This window comes from Raphanus sativus, chromosome 3 (assembly GCF_000801105.2).
Source record: "Raphanus sativus cultivar WK10039 chromosome 3, ASM80110v3, whole genome shotgun sequence".
NCBI lineage: Eukaryota > Viridiplantae > Streptophyta > Magnoliopsida > Brassicales > Brassicaceae > Raphanus > Raphanus sativus.
Window position 1 is genome coordinate 20,133,396 of NC_079513.1, and position 18,260 is coordinate 20,151,655.

Sequence of the window (18,260 nt, forward strand, 5' to 3'; positions counted from 1 at the left end):
AAAGATAATATCCGGGTCTACTCTTTTGCAGATCTCACGGAGACGACGAACTGTCCAGGGGTTCCCCACCCCTTGACAGTTCCAGCACACCACTTTTAAGGAAGAGGAGAAGACGGATCCCGAAAATCCATCCCGTGGGAGTTCCTCTGTGAAGTAGAAGGTGCCTTGTCAGTTCTTGTGGTCCTGAGTCTAGCAGTCGGCGTCCTCATCCCTGATACTTTAAATCTAGGTTTGATGGGGGGTTTTCTCCATCTCTAGAAGGCCTAGGCACCGTTTTCTTTTTCATGGGAGAGGATTGTGTTTTAGCCATCATTCTACGGCGAATGCTAGTACCCAAGAAACTGAGTGGAGACGGTGTGAAGTTTCGTCTACCTGGGGGCCTTCCAGGTTTACACTTAGCTGCAATCACAGCATTCGTTGTCACAGGGGTAGTTAGGTTCTCCTCATTCTCCATTATTGGCCCAAGTCTCAGTGGGATTCGGGGCGGGGTTAGAGAGTTGTTTTGGTGCTCACTCATTTGGTTCTCACCAGTTGGGGTTGTGGGTGCATTTCCTCTGATCATTAAGATTGTTGTTTCCTCCACTTCACCAGCCTCTTCTGCCTGTCTGAATCGTTCCTTATAGGGGTGGGCATTTCGGTTTAATTTCGGGTTCGGTTTGGGTTCGGTTTGGGTTCGGTTTGGTTTGGGTAATTTGGGTTTTATAAAATTCAAACCAATTAAAACCAAAGTAACTTTGGTTTGGGTTCGGTTTGGGTTTAGTTCGGTTCGGTTTAATTCGGTTTGGTTTAGATTTAGTTTGGTTTGGTTTGGTTATAAAATATGATAGCATTAGTTTTATTAAAATAATTAACTTATAAAAAAAGAATGAAAATATAAACTTTGTTAGGTAAAAAATCCATTACTAAAAGTCAAAAACAATGTATCCAAAAACTAAAAGTACCAAATATGGTCCAACTGAAAACAAATCTTAATTAAATTATAAAGCCAAGCATAAATCAAAAACCCAATTTAACTGTAAAGAGAAAGAAGAAAAATCCAGACGTCTCTTTTATGCCACCAAGAATAATCTGCAACAAGACAATAACTTAAAGATAATAATCGTTCAAACCAATATCCATCTCTTATATAGACTAAAGAGCCAGTATAGCATTATATAAAACTAATATAACCTTAGCAAAGCTTACCGTTGTACGCTTACAGAGACGGGTGAAGCTCACTTTCATTCTGAGATTGAAGATGAAACTCTAACAAATTAAAAAAAAAAAATTAGTTCATATGCGGGAGATTGTGAGACATTACTCAATTAGGATTCTTAAAAAAAACAAACTAAACTACCTGAATCCATGAATTGGTTTTCTGCTTCTAGATTTTCAAGAGTCTTTATTGCTTCTGAACGAAGTGATGCACGTAACCAGTCTTGGGTCAAAACCAACGCTTCAACCATCTCAGGAGTCAAACAACTTCGATACTGGTCTAAAATACGACTTCCAGTGCTAAAAGCACACTCAGATGCAACAGAAGATACTGGTATAGCAAGAACTTCTCTGGCCATTAGAGACATAATTGGGTATTTTGAGCTGTTTGTTTTCCACCACTCTAAAAGATTAAATGGAAGCCCCAAGTCGTTTTCAACTGGTTCATACAGCTCGTCTTTAAGATACTTGTCCAGCTCGTTTACAACTTCTGAAGTTGTTCTTTTAGCAACCATAAACTTTGAAAAGGGATCATCAAAGTTGTCATCTTCCATATCCTTACATTCTTGGCTTGACTCGGTTACATTCTCACCATCACGAGCAGCAGAATCTTGTAGATTTAAAGTGTTGTACCGATCACTATATACCTTGAATATTCTCCCCAAAAGATCCATCACCAACTTAGACATTTCTTTGCACTTTGTATTACCTCTTCCATAGATAAGTTCAAAGCTGTACTCCGTGAAAACCATTTTGCGACGAGGATCAAGTATACCAGCCACTATTAATAGCTTATTGATCTTCTCAGTACCTTCCCAATATTTAGCAAACTTAGCTGTCATTGCAGAAGCCATCTCCCTTAAATCAACGTCTTGACTATAAGACATATTCTCCACACTTGACTGAATTTTGCATATCTCATTATAGCAACCATTTGAAGTTATTTTTATAGAAGAAGAGAAGGCTAAAGTTGAGTCATAGAAAGACTTCAAGAACTTTACCATATGCCGCGCTTTGTCCTAGTCAACAGTTGTTGGAGGTCCTTTCCTCACCTTCCCATTAGAATCAAGTTCTTTGAACCATGCATCATACGGCTTATCCATATCAGCCATCTTTTCAAATGCAGTTCGATATTTAAGTGCACTTCTCAGCATCAAGTAAGTTGAGTTCCACCTAGTAACACAATCCAATATCACACTTCCTCTTGTTATCTTCTCAACATCCACCCAACGCTTAAAAGATTCTAGTCTTGAAGTAGAAGACCTCACATATTTGACAGCATTACGAACACTTATTATGCTCTTACTTATATCATCCAACCCTTCATTGGCAATCAGATTCAGTATGTGTGCACAACAGCGTATGTGCATAAATTCACCATTCATTATCAAAGCATCATTGTTCTTTTGGAGCAGCCGATCTTTCAAAATGCTGATTGCTTTATCATTGCTGCTTGCGTTATCAAGTGTGATAGAAAACACTTCCTCAATACCCCAATCATCCAAAGATCTTTTAAATTGGTTTGCAATGGTCTCTCCTTTATGATCAGGAATAGGACTAAAACTAATAATCCTTCTATGCAGTTGCCAATCCATATCAATGAAATGAGCAGTTATAACCATATAACTCAAAGTTGTAATAGCAGTCCATATGTCGGTGGTAAAAGAAATTGCTTGCTTATTGAGGCTTAAAGTAGTCCTCAATGCAGTTTTCTCAGCATTATACATACCAACAACCTCCCTTGTAATTGTTCTTCGTGATGGAATAGTAAACCAAGGAATAACAGTCTCACAAAATTGTCTGAACCCTTCATTCTCAACAAAAGAAAATGGCAACTCATCCATGATAATCATTTTCACTGTTGCTTGCTTGCACACGACATGATCAAAAGGTTTAGTCATACCAACACTTTTACCACCATGAACATTATTTCCACCACTAGACAAGTGTTGTTGAGAATCAGATTCCAGCGAATCTAAATAATCTTTGCACTTCTTCATGTGTGACATCAAAGTGCTAGTCCCACCTGTGGATGGACATGAATAGATCTTACCACAGTAATTGCATGAGCACTTTGATTCATCATCTTCAAGTTTAGTAAAAACTTCCCACGCCGGTGATCGTGATGGTAGTTTTCTTTTTGGCTTTGGCGGTACTGGTGGAGAATCAGATTCCTTTCTTTTACCGCTGGCCTTGTTTTTGTTATTCATCTACACAGAAAACATAGAAATTGTTAATTAAATAGAAAGAATCAAAGAACATTCAGTTAATTTACGTGAGTTTATTTACTATTGGAGAAGATGAACGAGACAGACGGCTACTTAGAGTCTTAGATGCTTATAGTTTTTAGGTTTTTTTGTACAATCTTTAGGTATTAGGATTAGAAATATATATAATAGTATTATTTGAATTATATTTGGAAATTTTTTTAAAATATATGGAAGTTAAGAAAAATGGAAAATTAACTTTAACTAAAATTTACAATATGATAATATATATATATATATATGTATATGATATTGGATTATCGGTTTGGTTCGGTTTGGTTCGGTTTAAACCTAAACCAAACCAAACCGTTCGGGTTGAGTAAAACATGAACCAATCGGGTTACATAAAGAACACGGTTTGGTTTGGTTCGGTTTAATTTCGGTTTGGTTGGTTCGGTTCGGTTCGGTTTGGGTTTTTTGCCCACCCCTAGTTCCTTACGTGCTGCACTTTCAGTTGGATCAGAGCAGTTTGTGTATCTCGTCATCGCGTCTCTTACATCCGTCATTGCTTCGTTTAAGGTTTCCACAGGAATAGTCTCAGTGGGTTGGTGTTGGTTAGGGCGTGATGACGCTGATCTTTCAAGCTGGTTGTGGGTCTCATACACGGTGTCTCTGCATTGATTGGGCTTCTCTACCCACATCTGTCTGTTCGAGGTCCCTTTTGAACCAAAACGGATTTGGGATCTGTCAGGGATCACTGTATCATGTCTCCTGAATTCTCTCGACTGGTAAGATGTAGCAACATTTAGTTCCTGAGGGCTGTAGTAGTTGGAGCGTTCATTTCGGGAATAGAGGGGTTTATAGGTTCCATCACGCAACTGGGGTGGGTTGTCTCTTCTCTCCTTGAGATGAGAGGCGTTGGATCTTTCAGACTGTCTCTCTGAGGTCACTGGGTAAGGTTCACGCCTAGTTGCTTCCCTCTGATAGCAGTGGATTGAGCGTGAAGGTGGTCTATATCTCACCTCAGAGGAAAGCCCCTGTCGTGGAAGTTCTCTGTGTGTATGGCTCGATCGATTGATTATGCTATGTTTATGATGAGTCGGTTCCCGGTTATCAGCGTTCTTTGGGCAATCTTGCTCTTCGTGATCAAGCATACAACAAGTGGAGCAGTGTCTTTCTAGTTTCTCGTAGACTAAGGTAACCCCTACTTCTTCTCATGTGTCAAACTCCATTATGGCTTTTTTGATGAGAGGTTTGAGTCCATCTATAATGACTCGCATACGTGCTTTTGTCGAGGTTATCTCCACCTTGTCTAATTCCCCTATGTCCTTCGCTAGTGTTTCAAGCGCCACATCTGACCATAGGTGAAGAGGGATGCCTTGGACCTGGATCCAGAAAGGTATCTGGTTTGGGAAGGATGGGTCACACGAGGGTTCCCAGCGCTGAAGTATAAGCATCCATCGGGGATAGTGATAGGGTCGGTCCTCCAGGACCTTCAGCAAGTCTTTTTCTGTCGAAAACTGGAATTGGAAGCATCCATTTCCCAGATCTGCTCCCACTGGTGCTGTCTCGACTTTCCAGTGGTCTCCAAGGAACGGTAACAGCGACCACATCCTTTGGTATTTGGGGTTGGTGATTCTACCTACCAGGGTTAGCGAGTGTGTTCTCATTAGCTCTGTCGTGTCAACAGGAGGGATTCTGACTCTAGCTGTTCTGGGTGGTTGAGGAGGCGCAGCAAGCCCCTTCCCCTTTTCAGCATATGTGAATCTTCTGCTCATTTTTGTCTCTTCGAGGGTGCTTACGAGGTTGAAGGTTGGATTTGGCGGCTTTGATGGGTTTTAAACCGCAGAGCTGTCTGCTAGGCTTAGTTTCCTTTCAAGAAGTTTTGCGAGTGGCTTGGATCTTAATGGATTTTGGTTACTGTAAGGGTTAAGTCTTCCACGCTGAGGGCTTTGATGCTTGTCGCCGGCGGAGGAGCTGAGTTGAGGCGGTCCCTCCGACCACGGGTCGGGGGAAGAACCCGGTGTGGAAAGCCCAAGCCTGCTAACGGACCAGTGGAAACTTCTAAAAACGGCAAGTTTTTGAAATGAGCACTTCAAAAACCCGCGGTTAAAAGAGTGAAAGAGACATGAGAGCCGTTTAACCGTTGGTCTTAGAGGTTTATCGAAAAAGTCGCCTGGGAGAGAAAACTAGTATGAGTTTGTTTCCTCATCCATGATCTCTTCATATATCTCATTATCTTGTATATATAATATGTACATTAATTAGTATATACACTAGAGTTTTGATCCGCACACCCGTGCGGATGTTATTTTTATTTTTTATTTTTTTGCATAGATATCGAATATCAGTTGTACAATCGAATATTTTCTGATTTGTCATCCTCTTGTTAACTTCAAAAACAAAACTTTGATGTTTATTGATCAATGACACGTTAGAGTTTCTCACTTTAGGATTCTTTTCCAGAGTTTTTCACTTTAGGATATCAATTCTTTTGTCTCTTATTGATACTACGATTTCTAAATTTATTTTCAAAATTCTTTTGCCATGTTTAGATATTTAAACTACTCAGTTAAGAAAAAAAGACTTTAGATAAAATATCATAAATACCACAACCATACAAAAATATGTATCATAATGTTGTTTCTAAATATTTGTTTGTATTTGTCATGTCTCCATTTTCTTTCATCTCCAAATTCCATATGATTTAAAAATAAAAGGATTGAAAATAAATTTTTAAAAGTTGTTAAAAATGACACGTCTGTTTATTACTTTGGTTGAATTAAAATTTTAAAGACATATTTCTAAATATTTTAATAAACATTTAACATTTTTAATTCGTATTCAAATCAACATTTTGGAAAACATACTTACATTTGAAATTGACTCATGGTATAAAAATCAGAAAAAATCACCGCAGAATTAAAGTAAATACTATTTACCAAAATTCAATATATTGGAAAAAATTATATTTGTATAGGAAATGAAAGATTGCAATCTTTTATGTTAGCTAAATATTAGATAATCTGGTGTAGAACATATGATTTTTTTATAGAAACAATATTTATTATGTATTTTGTAATTTTATTTATTAAAATTATATATGGTTAAGAGTAAAAAAGGAGTGACATGTACTTGAAATTATTTAGGAAAAGTTACGGTTATTTCAAAATTTTATTGATGTTTTAATAGTTTAGATATTTGTATATAAAAATTGAAATTGATGATTAGTTTTTATTATAATCCTTTGGTTAATTTCAAACCATATGGTAATGTGTAAGATGAGATAATTTTATGTATGATGAAATATTGAATTATATCAATTTAGTAATGTAGTGAACAAAAAAAAAATATCATTTTAGTAATGTGTAAGAAAGGACCCGTATAAACATTCTGTTATTGTTTAGGGTTAACCGAAATTATACTTTGTAAAATGATATAATTGACCAAACAATTGAATTTTTGTTGTTCGGTGGAATTGTTTACATAGCTAGGTTAAGTCGTGACTCGTGAAGTTTGGTTTAGTTATTAAGAAATATTTTTCGATGGTTTGTTTTAAGTAATTACGGTATGTGTTGGTCAACTTTAATTATTTTGATTGTTTACCGAACGTAATGTCAAGGTGGCTCTTGGTATATGAAATTAATGGGTTAGCAAAAGTGTTAAACTACTGAGTTTTAATCACTGGCATTAAATTGTAATTATCGAGCAAAATTTAGAGTCAAATTTTATTTGTACTGTGTTTTAATAGTTTAGATGTACATCACTTGTGGTAAAAATAACTAATGAGAATGACTTGCTATGAATTATTGTCTTGTCCGTAAGATTCTAACAACATACAGTGCTTTATATTATTGTTCTCTCTTCAATGTACGGGCTTCCTAATGTGATAGGCTTTAGGCTCGTAGTATATTCTCTAATATAACAAGCAAAAAGCCCGATAACCTTCTGTCCCTTAGCACATATATAAACTGATATCATGCATCCTAGCAAAGCGTCTCCATTGATTTATCAAAATGAAGGAAAACATAATAAAATAAGGGGATACTCTCTCATATAATACATAACTTTTAGAAAGAAAAAAATGAGAATGTGAATAGTGTAACATCATATTTGAGGGAACACTATATTCACAAACTTATTTTGATGTTAAACTTTTCTATTTGCATAATAATTCCTAAATTTTTGAAAAAGCTTTGTTTTATGCATAAACATTATATTTAAAAAAAATTACTAATAATATAAAAATAAATAATAAACATTAATTAGCATCAGAAATACATAACTAATACAAAATTAAAAACATATACAAACCTAACATAACATAGAACATGTTTCGATTGATTATGTATTGCTTAAATAAAAATTTACTATTTTATTGTATGTGATTATGTAATTTTATTAATTCAATAAATAACATGTTTTAGTAAAGTTAGATTTTAGTTTAAAATCTAAAATTTTAAAATAAATGAACATAATTTAAAATTCTATCAAATAAAAGTTGCTACTTGCAATAAATAAAAAGTAGAAATACAAATATATTAAGAATTGAGAAAAAATGAGGAAACCCATTATAATAAACTATAAACTCATTTTGCATTTACTTCATTTTGAAATAAAAATGAGAAAACCATTAGAGATGGTTTAAGTTGACATCTTGTAATCATGTCAACTTATCGCTCACGTGATTTATTTATATACGGCGAAATAGTCATATGATCTTCAAAAAAGAATATGCTAAGCAGCTAAGGTATGAGGTATCCCGTATCCAAACTAGTAAGACAACATGTTTTATACGGATACAGTTTATCTTCAAACAAAGCCATAAAATATTTTCAAGCATTTCAAAGCGTGGTTATAACTGAATGATTTTTTTTTTTTTGAGAAAACTGAATGATCTTTTTTCCTTTCCTGTTTAAATGCAGGAAGCTTTTAATGTAAAACTTTAATAACGATGTGAAAATAATACTTCTCAAACTACAAACGTCTATGGTAGGTGAGATTTAAGATCGTTGAGCAATTCTAGTTCAAGGCATCCCACTACAATTTATTTTGTGGTCATACGGATATAAATTTATCTTACGATTTATTTAAATACTCTGAGTAAAAATCTATCCATGCACCATAGCATCTTTTAGGAGATTATATGAACTTTTCCAATATACTTGAAATACTCCTAAAATAAATAAAAAATAATAATAAAAATAATATTTTCCATGTTCTATCTTATACTAATTAAAAGATGTATGTTTTCTTGGTCTGTCGAAAACAATTATACTATTATACATGTAGACGATAATCATAAAAATATTTAGTCTAATCGCTTAAATAATAGAGAAATAATTTAGTCTCTAATCAGATTATATAATACAGAAATAATTAGTCTCCGGTGAGATTAAATAAACTAGCGTATCTCATCACCGATTTTTCAAAATCAACGGGATATGTTAAGGGAGCTGCCGGCCCACATCCTGAACCGTCCAGCTGGAAACCGGCGTCAACTTGTTCCACCGTTGAGATAATGCCACGTGCCATCATTTCCTATTGTAATAACCCCTGACACCATCCCATGCAACATGTTTTTGTTTGAAATTAATTCACTAACCAAGTCGCTATCTTCACAAGCAAAACAATAAAAATCACATGAAATGAGGCACGCATATACAAAAGACACATTTATTGATATACAAGTTTTACCATATATACAAGCTTCTAAGCCGGGTCGTTCGTAGCCAAGTGGTTACTGAACTCTGCCTTTGGACCCTGACGTGAGGGGTTCGATCCCTCCTTACTTCAGTATGAGGATTAAAAGTTCCATAGTGACCAAAGTTGACAAAAACAAAAATACAAGCTTCTAAATAGTTCCAGAAGTTATGAGGTGTTGGTATTGTTAGGTGAAAAAATCACGCGTAATGCAAATGAAAAGAAGTAGAAACCATCGACAACATAATAATTGAGTGATGACAGAGACCACGTAATAATTTGTGTATTTGGTAGCATTTTATAAGTTTATATGTACTGTACAGAAAGAATAAGAGCCAAAATCACAAATTTGAAATTATTTATGCATTATTACAAGATTTAAATAATTAGATATATACATCGAGCTAAAATTGCGAAGCTGGATGGAATACTCCATAATCTGATCTCAGATTCCACGGGAGTGGGATGAGACATCTGACCATTTCTGTTTTGCTCGTCTTATTACGGACATTATTTTAGCTTCAGTTAAACTCCTGTTTTAGGCATCATCTATATCTGCTTAATTTACACCCTCTATTCTATTTTTTTCTTCTTAATTAATCATTTTAAGAAAAATAACGAATATTCACGCGTTTCGGCATATACATCTCCTCCTCTTAAATACCTAATCAAACCCTTTTAAAATTCTTATTCCCCATTTCCACACAAAGCAAGCAACACAACACAACAACAAGAACAAAAACAAAAACGACAAGTTAGCATATACGTGTTCACAAGCTTATTTCAAACCAATCATCTCTCATCAGTCGAACTTCTAGCTTCTAAACCCATGCCGGAGATCCAAACTCTCTCCGACAACAACGTCCACAACAGCAACAACACCAATGCCTTGTTCGGAAAATACGAGCTCGGGAAGCTACTCGGCTGCGGCGCATTCGCCAAGGTCTACCACGCACGCGACCTCCGCACGGGCCAAAGCGTCGCCATCAAGATCCTCAACAAGAAGAAGCTCCTCCTCGCAAACCCCGCCCTAGCCAACAACATCAAGCGCGAGATCTCCATCATGAGACGCTTATCTCACCCCAACATCGTCAAGCTCCACGAGGTCATGGCCACGAGGACCAAGATCTTCTTCGCGATGGAGTTCGTCAAAGGAGGAGAGCTCTTCAACAAAATATCAAAACACGGACGCATTACCGAAGATCTCAGCCGTCGATACTTCCAGCAGCTGATCTCCGCCGTCGGATACTGCCACGCGCGTGGGGTCTACCACCGGGACCTCAAACCGGAGAATCTTTTGATCGACGATAGCGGGAGCCTCAAGGTGTCGGACTTCGGACTCAGCGCGTTGACGGATCAGATCCGGCCCGACGGGTTGCTGCACACCTTGTGCGGCACGCCTGCTTACGTGGCGCCAGAGATTCTCTCCAAAAAGGGGTACGATGGCGCGAAGGTTGACGTGTGGTCGTGCGGCGTCGTTTTGTTCGTTTTAACCGCGGGTTATTTACCGTTTAACGATCCGAATATGATGAGCATGTACAAGAAGATTTATAAGGGAGAGTATCGTTGCCCTAAGTGGATGTCTCAGGATCTGAAACGGTTCGTCTCTCGTCTTCTTGATATCAACCCCGAGACGAGGATCACTGTTGATGAGATCGTGAAGGATCCTTGGTTCGTTAGAGGAGGTTTCAAACCGATCAAGTTCCACGACGAGGTTGATCTGAAAGGGGTGAAGAGTTTAAACGCTTTTGATTTGATTTCTTTCTCGTCGGGATTAGATCTCTCCGGTTTGTTCGCCGGTTGCAGCGAGTCAGAGAGGTTTCTCTCCGAGAAGTCGCCGGAGAAGTTAGCGGAGGTGGTGGAGGAGTTCGCGGAGGAGGAGAAGCTGAGGGTGACCAAGGAAGAATATGGGTTTGAGATGGAAGGGCATAACGGGAAATTCGTAATTGGGATATATATTTCGAGGCTGAACGATTTGCTTGTGGTGGTGGAGGCGAGGCGGAGAGGTGGAGATGCTGATTGCTATAAAGAGATGTGGGATAACAAGCTCAGGGTTAAGCTAATTAGCGTTTGCGATCAAACGCCAACCGCGACTGTTTGAAATGGTATGCTTTCAAGTCAAACGCCAAATCGCTGTGGTTGGAACGGCTGGATTGATTTGCGTTTTACTACGTTTTTAGAATTATCAATCCAAAAAAAAAGAACAAAGTTATATCAACAAATTACATTTCTATTTATATACTGTACCAAATTGTAGGTATCTATTAAGGAAAAAATGTATTACAAGGCTAAATTGCATTTTGTAGATACTTTACTCCTTTGTATAATATGGAAAATGGTTTGCTCAGTAACTCAGATACTTAAAACGGTAATTGGTTTATTCAACTTTGCACTTGGTGATTTTGGAATTCTGTTTATCCTATTTGTTCTTCTTTAACTCAATATTATATTTTATATCGTGGAACATATGAAATGATTGAATGGAAGTTCAAGATCAAGTGATGAAAACTGATAAAAAGGTTATTGTACAGTTCCTTGCAAAGCTTAAAAATGAAGACAATGCAGCTTTTTATTACTGTTGAGATAAGAAGCTATTATTGTCCATTTGATTACATATTTCACAACTCAAAAGGAGTGAAGGTTAAGGAAGCATTGTCATTATTAAAGCATATCATCATAAGCACTAGTCTTTTCTCATGCATCATCTCATCATTGTTTTGGCTTTGATTCTTTCTTAGATAAAAATATTAGTATTTGATTTTCCATATGATCATGTCCCAAGCTCAAAGTACAGTTCCTGCCAACCTTTTGGTTTCTGCAGACACAAAAGGGGGGAGGTGAAAATGGGTTCTTAGGTTGTTGGTATAGGTTAGGAAAGTAGATTAATGAAGGGAAAATGTGTTTGATGAGACTAATCTCTTCTTTAACAGACGATTAGATTGAAATCCATACTAATTCTCATAACTCGAAACACATGTAAATTTTTATATTTATTAATTTGATTTTTTTTTTTTGGAAATCATGCAACTTGAAATCTGACAGACATATTCAATAACTGACAGACAGAGACAGAGTTAATAAGACCATCTTCAATAGGGTTCTCCCATTTAAAAACCTTTGTTTATGGGATTCCATAAAAATTGTGAACCTCACAAATATTTATACATACATAGATGTATACATAATACATTTTTAAGAGTTCCAATGAAAAGAATTCTGATTGGATCGGAAATGTTCTAAGTTTCAAAATTGAGATAAAGAGATTCAATAACTTTCAAAATTGAGATAATGGGCCTTGACTAAATTGGCCTACCAATTGGCCCATCACTGTTCTTCCGGATAAAATAAACTCACAACTGTACGGTATCGGCTAACGGTCGAATTGACGCTGAGAGGAGAGATGAGAGAGAAAAGGGGCAGAAGAGATCCAAATCCGAAAACCCTAGATCCCGTCGGTGACGATGATGATGAGTCGCGTCTCGTCACCCGAAAAGAAGGAAAAGGCTTCTTCGCCTGCTACATATTGACCTCTCTTAGCCCTCGTCACAAGGGTCACACCTATATCGGGTACTCCTACTTTATCTTCCCTATGATCTGTCCTTCTTTCCAAATCCTCGAAACATAGGATCATGTTCTGTAATGATTGATTTGCTTGTCTGTCTGATTAAATTGGTTACTCCTCCCACTTGTCAAATCTGAATTAGACTTCAAGATGTTGCTTTACTGCTTCAAAAAAAAAAACTATTTTTCTTTAATGCTGAAATTTGGTTCAATTACGGTTTGGTATTGAAGGTTCACGGTTAACCCAAAGCGGAGAATAAGGCAGCACAATGGAGAGATTAGGAGTGGTGCATATAGAACAAAGAAGAAACGTCCTTGGGAGATGGTCCTCTGTATCTATGGTTTCCCTACCAACATCTCTGCCCTTCAGGTCCCTTTCTTTTCCATAAAAAGATCTCATCTTCGTTACCCCACAAGCTTCAAACTTTAAGATACTCTGTTCTCAATTTGAAATGGATAGAAGTAGCTTTAAATGTCTTTTTGAGTCATACTGATGTGTTTGAGAAAGTCGTGTTGCAGTTTGAGTGGGCTTGGCAACACCCGAGAGAATCTCGTGCAGTGAGAGAAGCTGCTGCTGCTTTTAAATCCTTCTCTGGACTTGCACGCAATATCAAGCTTGCTTACACAATGCTAACTCTTCCAGCTTGGAATAGGTATAGAAAGATAAGCTTCTTGTTGTTGTTTATGCTGCTATAATTACTGACATAACTTATATGTATCTGTGACTTGGTGACCAGCTTAAACCTGACAGTCAACTATTTCTCATCAAAGTATGCACACCACGGCGGTCTTTCTCCAAGTTTGCCTCCTCACATGAAAGTCCAAGTCTGTGCTATGGATTATCTTCCATGTTTCACTAAAGGAGACAACAATTCTCAATCCGATGGTGAAGATAGTCTTGATGGTAATGAAGAAGAGGGTGATGATCATAGCAACCAAATCCAGCCTAGGAATCCAACTACAAGCTCATTGGATGACTTGCATCAGGGTAGAAAAGATCTTCATGGTCAACATTTTGAGAAAGCGAAAGAACCCGAGGGTATACTTGATGACAGATTAGCAAATTTCTCTGGTTTTGAGTTATTAGATGACAGTGATGATGATGAAGTATCACGTAGTAGCAGTGTAGGATCCCTTGGAGCTGTGGAGAAAGAACTTGAGACTGACAGATTAGCAACTTTCAGTGGTTTTGGCTTTGAAGAGATTGTTGAAGATGAAACATCACACAACACCACTATGGGGAAAGATGGTGGGAGAAGAAGCAACCTTATCAGATCAACCACTGAAGTTGAAGTGATAGATCTGATGACTCCCTCACCGAGCTGCAGAGTTGGATCCTCTATGAAGAGGCCAAGAGCTTCTGAGTTTATAGATTTGACAAGGTCTCCTTGTTTCATAGAGTTGTAAGATAACATATATATATATATATATACGTGTAAAGTTGTAACATTTTCGATGCACAAATAAAAAGTGAGTGAGAAATAACGGGGCTGTGAGAAAGCCAGACCTTTGTATATTTTTTCCTTTAGTCGAAAATGGAATACTATTATTTATTTCTAAAATGTAAATCTATTTGAAAGCTCCAAAAAAACTAATGTAAACCAAGAATGCGTAACATTAAAAAAAGAAAGAGTTTACCAGAAGAAGCTTAGCCATTGGTATTTCTTGCTACAAGCCCTTGGGTGTAGTGGTTATTGGGACAAGCATTGAACTCTTATTCTTGGTGTCCATAGCTTGGTGTTGAAGTGTATTTACTGGAAGACTTGGTTATAGTGTCTCCATGTTTACTCTGCTTATGTTCTGCCTTTAGGTGTAAGGTTCGGAGATTTAGACCCCGGTGTGAAGGAGGCACTCGGGCAATACGCACTCAGCGTTGTGTCAGAAGATCCAAGCATCTCACTCCAATTTTTACGTGATCACTGTTAGCTCCAAAATGATGTCTCGATATGTCTCCTTTTAGGATCGGCTTTGGTCTTGTCTTCTGTAACCAAGGGTTTAATTATGTGGTTAAAGTGACCGGATGTGTCAAAAATAGTAGCGTAGGAACCAAATAAATGTTTCTAGGTGATACTTGTTTTTTCATCGTTATGTCACATTGTGGTTAAAACCTCTTTTGAGTAATTGTGGTCACAATCTGATTGTATTAGAATTATTGGATTAATTTAACCACTGGCAAGTCAAGGCGCAGTGTTGGTTGAAACGGGCCATTATGGGGGAAATCAAGAATGCGTGCCGTTTTCCTTGAGCATAAACGGCGCGCAGTGCAGCAACATTTAATATTCCGATAACAAGAAATTAGCCGGGATAATAATTATTCATAACCGAATCAACTAACCGGTGGAAGAAGAATGAGCACGCCGAGGTCGATGCTGTCAACGCGCGGGCGCGTGTTACCGTTTACGGAGAAGGAGAGAACGGAAGAAGAGGCCGGAACACTAGAATCGAGTCTCCTCCAGCTGATCGAGGACAACCGTCGATCGTCGCTGCAGCTCCGGGAAAAGACGGATAGATCGAGGAAGGAGGCGATCAGGCACGCGGCGAGAACGGCGGATCTGCTCGTGAAGGCGGTGAACGGAGGAGTGGAGGAGTGTTTCGTCAACGAGAAACGGATCGAGGCGGAGATAAGATCTCTGGCGGTTACGGTGGCGCGGTTCGGCAAACAGACGGATCAGTGGCTTGCCGCAACTCACGCCGTTAATAGCGCCGTTAAGGTTACTTTTATCTCTCGTTTGTGTCTTGTTTGTGGTCTTTTGATTGTTTGTATGTGTTCATGGTGGATATGTGTGTGTGTTTGATGTAGGAGATTGGAGATTTTGAGAATTGGATGAAGACGATGGAGTTTGATTGCAAGAAAATAACGGCTGCGATTCGTAATATCCACGAAGATCACTAAGAAGAAACAGATGTTCTGTCTAAGAGTAGTGGCAATGCAAGATCATGAACAATTTTTTTTTTCTATCTGAATATGTTATCTACTGTTTCTTAAAACCCGTTGTCTCAGAAATTCAAAAATGTACAGAGATCATGTTTTGACATTTACCTCCTTGAGCTCTTTTATGTTCAGTCTCCTTATATTTTCTGCTCTCACGTTCTCTGCTTGCTGTTGAGGCAAACCTAAACTCATTTAACCGTTCTACTCTAAGCTTTCGTCACTTGCCCATCTCATAGAGATTTGAGATCTAAGTTGAGTATTGTGGTCAGGTTCTCAATATTACAAGCAGTTTTTATGGACTGTAGCTGCGGACTCTAGAGAAAAATTTGTCTATAATGTGTTCTACATCTTTTGCTTTTATGCATATAGCTACCAAGATTCTCGGGGCCGGTTATGGTGTGCTAATCTTTGTGGTAGTATCCAAAATGAAAAGGAAGCTCGTACATGTCTAGTACAGTAGTACTGTTGTGTTTGATAAAGTAGATCAAGAAAAACTTGATCTCCTTGTGGACAAAATTCTTACTGACCGATTTAAAAGCAACATAAGTCATTGCGTTAGCTCAACACTTCATTCGAGAAGTTTTTGCCCAAATCAATTATTTGGTCCTATGCAGATGATCAAATTTACATGGTTTCATGTATATTTCAATTTTTTTCTATTTAGTGAAGATATTTTAATATAAGTTTCTGCCAGATGAATTCATTTGATGGGAAGGGATATAACAGCTCTAAGCATCTGTTGCTTCTGTCCATGTTAGCCATAATAAGTGATTTTTTTTTTCTTTCGATTTTGCTCTTGGAAATATTTTTGTGTCCAATACTAAACATTTTGCTAACTAGTGTGTTTGTTTCACTCGTCAGGCTAAACTCAAATGTTGCATGGGCTAGGGACCATTAAAAGTTATAAGTTTAGGGGCCAACTATTGACATAAATTGTCATCCATCAATAAAAAAGTAAAATATATGTTTTCATAAATATAATTAGAAATAAAATGAAAATTTGGTATGTATCTACAAGTTTTAAAGAAAATGTTTAATTATAATTGTAAGATTTTAAAATAATTAATCAATAGAAATAAGTAGTAAATAATAACAAATAGTACAACAGAAATATATTAAGCAATATAAAATCCATAAAAAAATTTTAATTATCTGTTTAAAAACTTTGTAATTATCTTAAGTGAAATAATCTAAAATAATCTCTAGAAAAGTTATTTTCTAAAACAATGCAGTTGCCATAAAAAACTATTTTTAAATACACAAACCAATTACAATAAAAAAAAACAATACATATTATATCTTTTTCTTTCCTTTTTGTTCATTAAACAAGTTTAAGGAAATTAGAGTTTTGTAAATTAGATCTGAGCCAAAAACAAGGGTTTTTGTGATTTTTCCTCTGATATTGGTGACAATAGTTGATCCATGAGTACCCTGCATGAGTACACTACTCCCCGAAGACGTTATCATCGACATCTTAGCGCTTGTACCAAGATGTAACTATCCAAGACTTTCCCTCGTTTGCAAGCACTTCCAATCACTTATTGCATCGCCTAAGCTCTTCGCTGTACGATCATTGTTGGGATGCACGGAACTCTGTCTCTATGTTCTCCTTCACAACAGAGAAACAGGCGTAGATCAAGGTTGGTCTATTCTCCGCCAGAAAACCAAAGACAATTCCCGCTTGGTCCGTATCCCTTCGCTTCCCGTTGCTCACCTGATGAAAGCTATGTCGCAGTGGGCTCGAAGATATACATGTTTGATAAGACTGAAGAAGACAGTGTGACTACAAATGTGTAGAGCATCGACGGTAGATCTCACACGGTTTAACATCTCCCGAGCATTGATGTACACGTGTACACTACACTCGCTGACATCATCAATGGGAAAATATACGTACTTGGATATCAGTATCGTAATACTAACTCGAAGAAGGTGATGGTGGTGTTAAATACAGAAACACAAACGTAGGAGCCTGTGATGACAATGCCAGAGATTATGGTGTATTACACGTGGCCTCCTACTTGTGTGATGATGGGTGGTAAGATGTATATGAGGTGTTCTGATAAAACCTTTGTTTATGACCCAAAGGAAAATAGATGGGAAACGGACGAGAAGCTGAAGTTCTGGGTGAATGGGTGCGTCCTTGATGATGTGTTGTACTGGCATGATTTTTATGTGAACTCTATAAGAACGTATGATCCAAAGCAAAGGCGCTGGGGAGTGGTGAAAGGTGTGGAAGAACTTTTGGCTGAGACGAGATCATATTCAAGATCTTTATGGACTGGCATAGTGAGTTACGGTGGAAAGCTAGCTTTGTTTTTTCCTAAAGAAGTGACGAGAGAGATATGGTGTGCAGAGATTTCACTGGAAAGACAAGAAGGAGAAGGGACTTGGGGTAAAGTTGAGTGGTGTCATCAGGTTATGGTTGCTGGAAATTTTGACGTTAACAAATGTGTTGCTGTTATGGTTTGATTCATGAACTCCCATGTTAGGATATTTTATTATTTTAAAAATGCTACATTTGGTTCTTTGTTTCAGTTTTTGTTTTTAATATTTGTTTTATGTGACTTGGTTCAGGAGAATTTTTATTATTCTTGTTTTATGGTTTCTGAAATCTTATTTTATTGCTATCCTGGAGAAAGTATTTAGTAATTTTGAGTCTT

General features: G+C 37.3%; 3 protein-coding genes and 1 pseudogene across 3 annotated transcripts; all 4 read left to right on the top strand.

The window, feature by feature from the left end:
• The first annotated feature begins 9,728 nt into the window (after positions 1-9,728).
• On the top strand, positions 9,729-11,476 carry LOC108844475 (CBL-interacting serine/threonine-protein kinase 11). The gene has a single exon (XM_018617739.2). The coding sequence runs from the start codon at positions 9,934-9,936 to the stop codon at positions 11,203-11,205; it is 1,272 nt and encodes a 423-aa protein (XP_018473241.2). The 5' UTR covers positions 9,729-9,933; the 3' UTR covers positions 11,206-11,476.
• Positions 11,477-12,469: 993 nt separating this feature from the next.
• LOC130509195 (uncharacterized) lies at positions 12,470-14,227 on the top strand. The gene is made up of 4 exons (XM_057004925.1): positions 12,470-12,671; positions 12,897-13,035; positions 13,185-13,318; positions 13,403-14,227. The coding sequence occupies exons 1-4, from the start codon at positions 12,505-12,507 to the stop codon at positions 14,070-14,072; spliced, it is 1,110 nt and encodes a 369-aa protein (XP_056860905.1). The 5' UTR covers positions 12,470-12,504; the 3' UTR covers positions 14,073-14,227.
• Positions 14,228-14,994: 767 nt separating this feature from the next.
• Positions 14,995-15,728, top strand: LOC108844233 (biogenesis of lysosome-related organelles complex 1 subunit 1). Its single transcript, XM_018617453.2, has 2 exons — positions 14,995-15,376; positions 15,466-15,728. Exons 1-2 carry the CDS (start codon positions 15,014-15,016, stop codon positions 15,556-15,558), a joined length of 456 nt encoding a protein of 151 aa, XP_018472955.1. The 5' UTR covers positions 14,995-15,013; the 3' UTR covers positions 15,559-15,728.
• A 1,234-nt stretch (positions 15,729-16,962) lies between these two features.
• On the top strand, positions 16,963-18,069 carry LOC130509722 (F-box/kelch-repeat protein At4g38940-like; annotated as a pseudogene).
• The last annotated feature ends 191 nt before the right edge of the window (positions 18,070-18,260 follow it).

Bases quoted from the DNA above. Each gene is read 5' to 3' on its own strand.
- LOC108844475 (XM_018617739.2), top strand. From the start codon at position 9,934: ATGCCGGAGATCCAAACTCTCTCCGACAACAACGTCCACAACAGCAAC.
- LOC130509195 (XM_057004925.1), top strand. From the start codon at position 12,505: ATGAGAGAGAAAAGGGGCAGAAGAGATCCAAATCCGAAAACCCTAGAT. The intron at 13,036-13,184 runs GTCCCTTTCTTT...GTCGTGTTGCAG, and splicing joins CCAACATCTCTGCCCTTCAG to TTTGAGTGGGCTTGGCAACA. The intron at 13,319-13,402 runs GTATAGAAAGAT...CTTGGTGACCAG, and splicing joins ACTCTTCCAGCTTGGAATAG to CTTAAACCTGACAGTCAACT.
- LOC108844233 (XM_018617453.2), top strand. From the start codon at position 15,014: ATGAGCACGCCGAGGTCGATGCTGTCAACGCGCGGGCGCGTGTTACCG. The intron at 15,377-15,465 runs GTTACTTTTATC...TGTTTGATGTAG, and splicing joins CCGTTAATAGCGCCGTTAAG to GAGATTGGAGATTTTGAGAA.